The sequence below is a fragment of the Spea bombifrons genome, chromosome 4 (assembly GCF_027358695.1).
Source record: "Spea bombifrons isolate aSpeBom1 chromosome 4, aSpeBom1.2.pri, whole genome shotgun sequence".
Classification (NCBI taxonomy): Eukaryota; Metazoa; Chordata; class Amphibia; order Anura; family Pelobatidae; genus Spea; species Spea bombifrons.
In genome coordinates, this window is record NC_071090.1 from 23,477,112 (window position 1) to 23,487,740 (window position 10,629).

Sequence of the window (10,629 nt, forward strand, 5' to 3'; positions counted from 1 at the left end):
AAAATATGCAACTGATTTTAACATGATTTTCTATAAATAAAATCACTTGTGCATTTGATAAAGACTGAGATTTGCGTAAAAGACTCATAGCGGATATCTTTTGATGACTAAGCTTCCGTTGTTGGGGAGGGGAGTAGAAAAGTGATTACACATAAGGCATTCAAGATCTGACCTCATCACTGCCGGACTGTAAATATTCTCCAGATGGTCCTACCACAAACACAATGCATGCCACACTTTGATAGCACCAAGAAGTGGGTCACTGGGATGTCCCAAGCAATTTATAAAAAAACTTTAACCCTTTGCTGCCAGATTGCCCCAACATATGTATTTAGCATTTCTCCATTTCCATATGTTTTTTATTCCTTTTATCAATTCTGGTATTGTCTGTCAGATACCTGCCAGGTTTCAATGAAGGAGAGGGGGACTGACACCTCTCACATATGCTCTTAACATCCCATCAGGTACAGGGTGCGCACCTGGGCTGCTAGAGAAGACCTGGGATATTTGCTGCCACTGGATACTGGGCACTGCACACATACATCTCGCTTGGAACTCCATTTTCCAGACCACCAACTATTATGGGACCACTTTCTATGACCCTTATCTATAACAATTTCATATAAACAAGGTTATTTAAATAAAAATAGCTGAGTTTACCTAAATCAGTGAAATAAATCAATGATACAGTAGATGGCAGTTCTGCAAGACAAATACCTATTAAAGATAACAAGAGCAAATATAAATCGTAATAACTGCTCTTAAAGAGTATGAAGCAACAGAGCAGAACTGGCTACCTGCTTTCTAGAATCGTGTTTTGCATCACCTTTTACGGCATAAGTTCAAGAACTGAAAAATCCAGCGAATGAACAAGGAAGAGAGAGAGAGAAGTATAAAAATATGTCTCCTTTTCCATCTCTCCCTCCTCCCAATGCCACACTACAACTGGCAATACTTTTTTAAGAAAATCAGAAAAACAATTGCAAGTTTGAGTTTAAGAGGCGATGATTTCATACGATTTTAAGTTAAATGAGTCTATTCCCTTTTACTGTGTTAAAAAGCATTTAGCACCGAAGTGGCTGGCTTGAAATGATGTACAAGGTGAGGAAATGACAATTCACTGCCATTAGAGAACTCAACTTGGCCTGACCTAGACTGGGGTGACTTAGAGGCTATTTTCTTTCACTTAGGAAACCTTTAATAATTCAGTACGCACAGGAGATCTATTCTATTACTTGTTCTTTGACTCATTCAAAGGCTTCTGCTTCTGTTCCTTGTGTAATTCTTAACATATATCGAGTGTCGGGCCTCTAAAAACTGCAATGATTTTCATCACGACGCACGACTCACAACCCGAAACAAAAATGGTTAAAGAGAATTCATTAGTGGTAAGCTTGAAAACCGGATTGGAGTTTAGTTTCCATTATTTTAATGGGATCATTTTATAAAGAGTTGAGCGAAAACATCATTCTGTCATTTTCTATTACAATTTAGATTTTAGTAATGAAAAGAGGCTACAACATTGTTTTTTTCCTTTGCCTACATTGGCTTGCAGGTTCTTTCCTTGCACAGTATATACTTAGCCTGTAAATAATTGTAATAAATGTGGCTAAATGTACTTGCCATAGAACATTATGACTATCACACTAGAGTGTATTAACAGTGACATCACAACATTATGTAAATGATGTAATAGCACAGAACCAATAAGAACCTACTTACTAAAACCCTAGAACCGCTTAAAATGTATTTTGTATATATTTTTTTTTAAAATGGGTGGCATACCTTACAACATTTGAAATGTCAGAAGAAAGACAAACATTGCTATATGACTTTGGGACCTGCTGATAGTTACTTATGTATAACGTATTTACCAGAATATTTTTTTTACACAATTTAATGTGTACAGCTGTTTATATACGGATTATTGTGGCTTTTAGGACTGTAGAACACTGTGATACACACACATACCATGTAAATATTCTGAGCTTCTAGAAAAGAGGTAGGAAAGTAGGAAGGACAGAGGGACTGTTACTCCTTAACTGGGGCACTTAGAAAGTGTGAGGTAGCAACCAGCACTTCTCACTAGTGAGGAGTTCATTGACACAAGTCCTTCTTGTTAACACTTTGTAGGTTAACAACAATAATAATTGTCTGATAAATCAAGGTTGACAAACCCAATCCACCAAGTTTGTAATTTAAAGGTTCTGTTCCACTTACTCATTTTTCCAAATCATTACTAACTACTTTAATGGTTTTATCCCTCTCTTTTATGAAACAAACTCCGCTTACTGCAGTTGTAAAACACACTGCTGCTTTTCTGTAATTTTCTGTGCAAATCATTTCCAATGTCCTATACTAACCAATAACAGGACTTGTCACTGAAATTGATGTCTAGCTACAGATATTTTGGGTTTTTTTCACTAAAAGAAGAGTTGACATGAGATCTTACAGGAGAGGTATGGCCATATCCTCTGGTTGCTATGGTAATTGCACTCCTTTAAGCTATTTGCACAATGCCTACTCTGTATGTATAATCCCAATTATTAATCGGCACTTTTTTTCATTTACGCTTTAACGGTTCCTGTGGTGCCCACTTCATAACGCCTTCTCCTTATTTACTCAGCTTTGGGCACATTAGCTGGTACCGGTCTGAGGATCAAGAAAGGTAAAGCAATGGGTGGGCTTTACTTTGTTTCTCAATGGTTCTTCAGGTACATATAGGTAGCTTTTCAGCTTTTACCTGTAACTGACGAGATAATAGATAATGCTGTAACATACAGTCTATTAAAGGTCACATTGGCTTTAACAGTTATGGCAGGCCTCTCCACCTACCAGGTTTCACAGGTCTAATTTATGTTTATAGTTTTCTAAAGAAGCGGGACAGAACATGCCTACATGAACATATACCTGCCAGTCCTATTAACCACGCCAGTGCAGTTGATATTAAACATATTTGATATTAAACATGTCAATGTAAAAATAATATCTGATATTGCTTTTTTTCAGACAACATATTTGTAGTAAATATGTGATACCTGGTCATCCTGACTTGTGAGTGGCACCTTTGCCCCAAAACACCTTGTCTGTGCCATTTTTCTCCCAAACTGTTTGTCAGTGCCATTTTTGTCACCAAACAGCTTGCCAGTGCCTCCAAACAAAGGGGTCCCCCAGTAGTTACAACACTGCTCACAACATCTTGAATGGCCAAAGGGGGTGTGATGAAACATAGTGCTTGGGAGAACACTTTACTGAGCCTTTTTTTATGTCACACATTGATAGGTATTTATGTAATAAGCCCATGCGTACTTATGACCAGTAAACTTCTGTCTGTGGGGCAAAGAAAAAACCTAATAAAACTTGGGGCTAAATATCTTCCAGACTGGCTACTGCATTTTATATATTGCTTCCATTAAATTATCATATTGCAGCAGACCTGATATATCTGCTAGGGAATTTGTCCTGGGTTATAAATCCCTGTTAGCTTTGTTAGCTTAAGGATTTAACAAGCAAGCAAAGGATATGAGTTGTAACAGCATTAGATTTCCTTTGTATGTTTGCTTTTATATTGATTTTTTCCCCATAAAAAATAAGATGTTTAAGTGTATTATATAATAACAAATTTACACTTATCAAATGAATTGGTCTGAATGCAAATCGCCAATGGGCAATTTTAACATGTATATTATAATCTGAGCTGAAATTTTCATTTTTTGAAATATCTGGTCATTTATTGTAGAGGGTTCATTTTAATGAACTATAAACTTTCACCAGCTTACCTGGAACACTAACAGTATTTGAACTATCTTTCCATTTACCTTTATATCCAAACATCTTTTATGGACTTATAATCAATGGCCCAAGTCCCTGTTATAAATCAGTCTCCTCTGTCTCCTGGTCCTCATCTTCCTCATTTCATATGCACTGCAGCATCTAATATAGGGTTCTCAAGTTGTTCTAAAACTCATATTTAATGAGCCAAGAAAGTACGTAGCGGGTAACTTAATGGATAGCAACAGGCTACCTAATGTCCTATTACCTGGCCTGCTAGGTTTCATCAACTTATCTCCCCTCGGCCATCTATCTTAACTTAATGTTTAGTCTTCTTTGGGCAATGCTGTAAGGCTTTATTACCCTGTGATAATAGGTTGGATGCCACTGATTATTACATTATGGGTTTTGAACACCAAGTGCATGATCTTGAGTAATAATTCTCATTGAGTAATACATGACACTTTTAAATTTACACAGAGTATTTAGCCGATCTTAAAGCTTATGTGTAATTCAAGACACCTGAACAATGATTTTCATATGTTCAATTATAGAACGTTTACATCTTTTCTAAAAGGGAAAGCGCTCCCACTTCTTAGCAAATAAAGTGCGTCTCCAATTCCACTGAGCCAACAGAGATAAGAAAAGCTGACATGACTTATTAGACTTCTCTCACTTTATCCTAAGTGGGAGAGTTCTGTACCCCCAGCAGACAGATCTGTGGTCAGCCCAGCGCACATACCACAGCAGCAGGCAATGCCAGGAATGCACAAATCCTTCTGCAAAGGCTGAAAGCTGGACTAATCATTCATCCAGGTCATAAAAAAGAAAACAACCTAGTTAACCATTTATTAACCTCCTGCATTCCTGAGCCAGTAGGCTACAAAGAAACCGTTTTTACAAAGGACCAGGAAATAAAAAGATCTACGTGCCGTCACATACAGTGACACAGAGTATGATGTCATTCTACACATATGTGCAAGTAAAATGGCACACGTAGAAAATAGGTATGTTGCCAGTTGTTTTACTTTTGACCAACACACAGGAGTCTTGTTCAACAAAACTAAGGCGATTCCTCGGTCATGGCACAGTTCCATAGTTCTATGGTCAAAGCTCCACATTTGGCACTGTCTCAAAATTCACCAGTTTTTGCTTTGAAAAACATGGCCAGTAGTTGTTTATAGGATGGAGATTTTTCGAATCAAATCTACCACCATCTGGCAGTTCCCTCCTAACGTTTCAGTCAGGAGACCCAAAGCTCTCCCTCATATCCAGACACTCGCACTAACACACATGCACATAGACACTTACACTAACACATTTAACACTAACAAACACCAAAACACCATTCTAACATACCCACTCACGCTAACACAACCAGACACATGTACAGACAAATACACACCATACTAAATCCCACAGAGAGCACAGCTGTTGATAATGGCCCAAAAACTTCCGTACATTTTTAATGGGTGAAAACAAAGTTAAAATGATAATAAAAGCACAAAGAGTATAAATGTGTTTTTTCAAAATGAATACATTGCCAATATGTATGCACAAAACAGTGTGCACAATGCTCAATACATAAGCACAATCATTTCATGAATGAATGACATATGTACAGAGCACCTAAATGTATGACATACAGGGATACCAGCTATAAGAGCCTTCACTTTAAAGACACTCGGGTAAGAACATAGTTACAGCGTAACCATTCCCCTGTTTACATACACTCACTTACATGCTTTGGACCCATCGTGTACGTTAACATGGGGTATGCCGGTAATGCATTATTTACTTATTTATTTATTTATTTTGTAAGCCGTGCAGGTACAAATAAGTCTTAAAATTACTCTGCACCCTGTCGCCAATGGTGTTTGGGATCTCTCTCCCTCCCTTCCCGTTTTGGGGTAGTGAATGTAAGTGTCTACACAAAAATGGACACAATAAAATAATGTATCTGCATCTTGTAGTTCTGCCGCTGTGTCAGAGGATCATGGGAATGATAGTTCGGCATCAACTGAAAGGCCAGTATAGCTAAGTCTTAGGGACAAGTAGCACGTTCTCAGCTATATCAGTACTTTACAAAGGGTTTTCATATTTTATTTTAATAAAACTAGTGAATGCCTGTCATTTTTTTACTAATGCTCATTTTTCATCAGTTTGATGTGTGATAATTTTATCCTGATTACCTCTTTTTATTTTCTGAAAATATAAACCCACACCTTATAAAGTCCCGCTCTACGTATATAGTTAAGCCTTGGGATCTAAATGCTGACACGTCCATGAAACCTGTCCACACGCAGTGAGTTGTTGTCAACATCAACATGAAATTGTATTGTTCATCTACTGCATGACATAACAGTGCCATTTGTTTGCTCTGTGTGCGGTCTTTATCCTGCGCATAAGGAAAAGGCCTCCAATTATACTACTGAAAAAGAGAATTATTATTTACACCTATTGAACAATATTTCTTATAATTACTCGACTATCAATGGCTGGTCGTTTCTGCAATGAATGGTTTACATAAGATATACTGTATAATGAAACAGAATTGGTGAAACGATGATTAATGCTACTTAAGAAAACTAATCTCTAAAAACAACCAAAACCACTCATTTGCCACCACAAGGACAAACAGTTAAAGTACATGCTGGTAATGAAAATATATATATTCACATAATGTACACTGTATCTGAGGTAGGCATCTTCAAAAGGCAAACCAGTCAGACAGCAATGGAATATCACATAAAGATAACACACCATACCATACCTATATTATGCAATTAATAACCATTCCAGCTCAATTTAGAAGTCATTGAAGGGGCCTCCTTCAGTTATCTCTCCAGTGTGCTGCCGAATTATGAGGATGACATAACATGGCACTCCTTGTTTGGCAGCACTCAGGAGTATGAGGAAATGGTTAGAGTGGTCTGTGTCAGAGAAAGGACAGACCTGAACTGCCACGCACTATGAGAGGTTGGCAGAGTACTCTGATTATTATTAAACAGTCAATGGCTGGACCTGACAGCTTGTGGATCACTATGTGATGTGCAGCCATGGGCCATGGACAAGCAAATAGCTCTGTTCAACTCCCACAAACACAGCATGAGGCTGCTGAATGCTTATGGTGAACGTAATGCATTTATAATCATGATATGTACGTGATTGCTCTTGCTTATCAGAGGAGGCGAGGAAGAAATTGCCTTCTTTGATCATATGATATTCTGCCATTGGACCATTTTCTGCTACACACTTACGCTATATGGACAAAAGTATTGGGACAACTGACCATTACACCAACAAGGACTTTGATGACATTGTATTCTAAGTACATTGACATTAATATGTAGTTACCCCCCCCCTTTGCAGCTATAACAGCTTCGACTCTTAATAAGATTTTAGAGTGTTTCTGTGAGAAATATTGCCCCTTCATCCAGAAGAGCATTTGTGAGGTCAGGCACTGATGTTGTACAAGGAGGCCTGGCTCGCAATCCCTGTCCCAGTTCATTCCAAAGGTGCTTGATGGGCTTGTGGTCAGGGCTCTGTGAGGGCCAGTCAAGTTCTTCCACACCAAACTCATCCAACCATGTCTTTATGGCGTTGCTTTGTGCACTGGGACACAGTCATGCTGGAATACAAAGGGGCCTTCCCCAAACTGTTCCCACAAAGTTGGAAGCATAGCATTCTCCAAAATGTCTTGGTATGCTCAAGGGGACATACCAAGACATTTTAGACAACGCTACAGATTATACATATATTTTGGACCAACTACATACTAATGTCTATGTATTAGATACAATGTCATAAAACTCCTGTGGGTGTCCCAATACTTTTGTCCATATAGTGTATTTGTAGAGTCACTGAAAACTTCTGTTCATGTAACAAACGTCTGAAAAAACAACAAAGATGATCAATAATGAGACTCATGATTAACCCTCTGAGTACCATAGGTGTGTTCAAGGCGCTGCTCACATTTAGGGCACTTAATAAGTCAAATACACTGATCATAATGAAAACAATTTATAAATAAGTACGGTATGTGGTCTCCCTGTAATGTACCAGTGGTTAGCAAACACACCTTGCTATGTGGTTTACATTCTGTATTTTATTAGGTTTTATAGTATTTGTCTCTGTTTATGTTCAGAAATTCTTTTCACCTGATGCATACATAGCAGGCATAGTTAGTGGCTAGTTGTGACACTGGTGACCAAAAACTCAAATAACAACAAAAGACAACAATAATACCAGAGATATTAACCCTGTCGATGTCAAATGTACTTATGTAAAACACTTTCTTAATAAAATGATAAAATGTACTAAAATTAATGCTGATTTCCATAGGAGCGATTTGTATTAAGCCTTATATGTGTTCCACTGAAAATCACTATAATATATGTAATGATTTTATTATTATTAATACACACATCTCCTCTAAGTTTAGGAACTGAGGAGGCAAATGCACTGCACAATCTGCGCAAGGGCCATAATGGTAAAATAAATTCATATTAAAGTTCATACGATGGCTGGTATGTCCCTTTACAACATTGCACAACATGGAACCAAGATTTAATGGCGCTGTTATGGAGTCCCTGTTGAACTGAACTCTGTAAATGCAGCATTGGAAACATCGCTCCTATTGCTAGTAAATGAAAATTATGTAAAATTTGTAAACTTTTGTCTCATTCACACCTAGCCATGGACACCTAGCTGTCACAGCTTTGACTCTATGTACTAGAATACAATTAATGTTTAGTCTAAGTGGGACAGCACCTTTAACATCGACTTCCTGAGATACTATCAAAGAACCATGCAGGAAATTGGTAGCGCCAATAATATCATATAATTCTTTACAATAAAGCTACATTTTTGTGATATAAGGCCTTTTTTATATACACATTGTCTGATCCTGTTCCATGCCAAATCATATTATAAAGCAACAAAGATTGCACCAAACCTGATATAATATAACATAATATAACAGGCGCAAGGTTTACAAAACATACTCAATGTTTATTAATTTGTAACAAAACAATTATATCTATGCAATATAACTATCCAGCCAACCATGCAAATCAGTTTACAGATATATTCCCTGGTAAACAAGGCTAATCTTTCCGGGACTAATTAGCAATGGGCAGAACTTCCTAAGCAACCAGATATCTCACACAAATAAATGGTTAATTCTATACTGTAAAAACCTGGGCTCTCTTGCCAGAAATATACAAATACATTTGATCAGATTCCAGAAAAGAAATGAGTTATGTTAAGTGATTTTAAAAAAAAAACATTTTAAATGAAATATAAAAAAAAACATTTTAAATGAAATATAAAAAAATAAAAATAAATTAAATGGAATATAAAAAATATTACAAAAAAATACATTTTAAATGGAATATAAAATAAATTTAAAAAATAACATGTTTGTTTTTTTACTTACTGAAAGACAGTATGCAAATTACTAGTATGGTTCTTACTAAGAAAGGCCCTTTTTATAAAGGCTCTTCTAGGGCAAAGTTCTGAACAGGAGAAGTTACCCTGGAAACCAAATGAATTTCTGTCTGTTGCTCCAGATTAAGCAGTTTGCATGAAAACTGTTCTTTATAAATATAATTACAATCTAATTTATTGTGTTTTTATTATTCTATTACACAGACCTGTCATGCTGGTGTACATGATTTAACCTATGCAGTGTACAAGGGTTAAACATGCTTTTTTCCCTAAGTTCTTCCATCACATCAGTAAAATAAATATGAATTTGAAACATACCCAGTAGCAACAATTCTAAGCCCCAACAATGACTAGATTTTCCATATTGTGTACCAAGAGCACACAATAATTATAGTTTAATAATATTCAACAGCCAGTCAATAGCAATCAGGTGGTAAGTATCAAATTTTATAAGTTACCGCAATCAACTCAAAATTCCATTAAAAAAAAAACTACAAAAAGCTAAAATAAATAAAATAATCCACATAAACAAAATTTTAAAATAAATATATATATATATTTACACACAAAACAATAATGATACAGGCACCTGCAACAGCTGTTATGATGGCAACAGGAAGTGCATTGGTAGATATTTTCAAATAAACATATATATAATAATAAATATATAATAATATATATTTATATGTCATACCTGTCCCTGGGGTCTATCCAGCTGGTGGTCTTATTGGCATGATCAATGTAATAGATTTTCCCATCAACATCTCTGGCTTCTTCCCAGCCCTGTGGCAGAGGTAACTCCTTCCTTATCATCTCCAGAAAGGTTCAGCTCCCCCATAAAGTTTTCCAAAAAGTGATTAATATATAAAGGGGGCAAATAATAGCAAATATGATATTGATTACAAAAAAAAACTATTAAAAAAAAAAGCAAAATAAAATTATAATCAGAATTATGTCCACCAGCCAAGGAGAGAAAATTCACACAAAAAAAAGAGGGATTCCACAAATAACATAAAATTCCAAAATATTTCAGGTTGCAATAGGCGATCACCAAGTTTGTGTATACGAAGCCCTCCAGTGAGCGGTGAGCGGGTTGAGTTTCCCAGGTCTTGTCATTTGAGTGTCTGTGTGACTCGATCTGGACGGAGTGGAGATAATTCCCCCGAAGATCGCCTCCACCTTGTTAGTTCAATGTCTGCCCGCAGCTTCGATGGGACTTCGAGAGCAACTTCGGACTTGGCATACGGCTGCTAGATCCCGGGTGTCTCCGCAGTCTCTTCTTTCATTGATCATTCAGCTGCAGATGGATCAGACGGATTAAATGTGCCGGCTCCTCCATTTTCTTCCGCGATATCCTTACGGGCTATGATTTTTTTTTTTTTTCAAAAAAGTATCTCGTATTAGAAG

The 10,629-nt window shown here is 36.7% G+C and overlaps 1 protein-coding gene across 1 annotated transcript in view; it reads right to left on the bottom strand.

Annotated features, from left to right (window-relative positions):
* WWC1 (WW and C2 domain containing 1) overlaps positions 1–10,066 on the bottom strand; it is a 92,553-nt gene extending 82,487 nt beyond the window's left edge. Inside the window, exon 1 of the mRNA XM_053465350.1 lies at positions 9,917–10,066. Within this exon, the coding sequence (XP_053321325.1) occupies positions 9,917–10,035 (119 nt within the window). The 5' untranslated portion in view covers positions 10,036–10,066. The remainder of the gene's footprint in view (positions 1–9,916) is intronic.
* Positions 10,067–10,629: the final 563 nt, after the last annotated feature.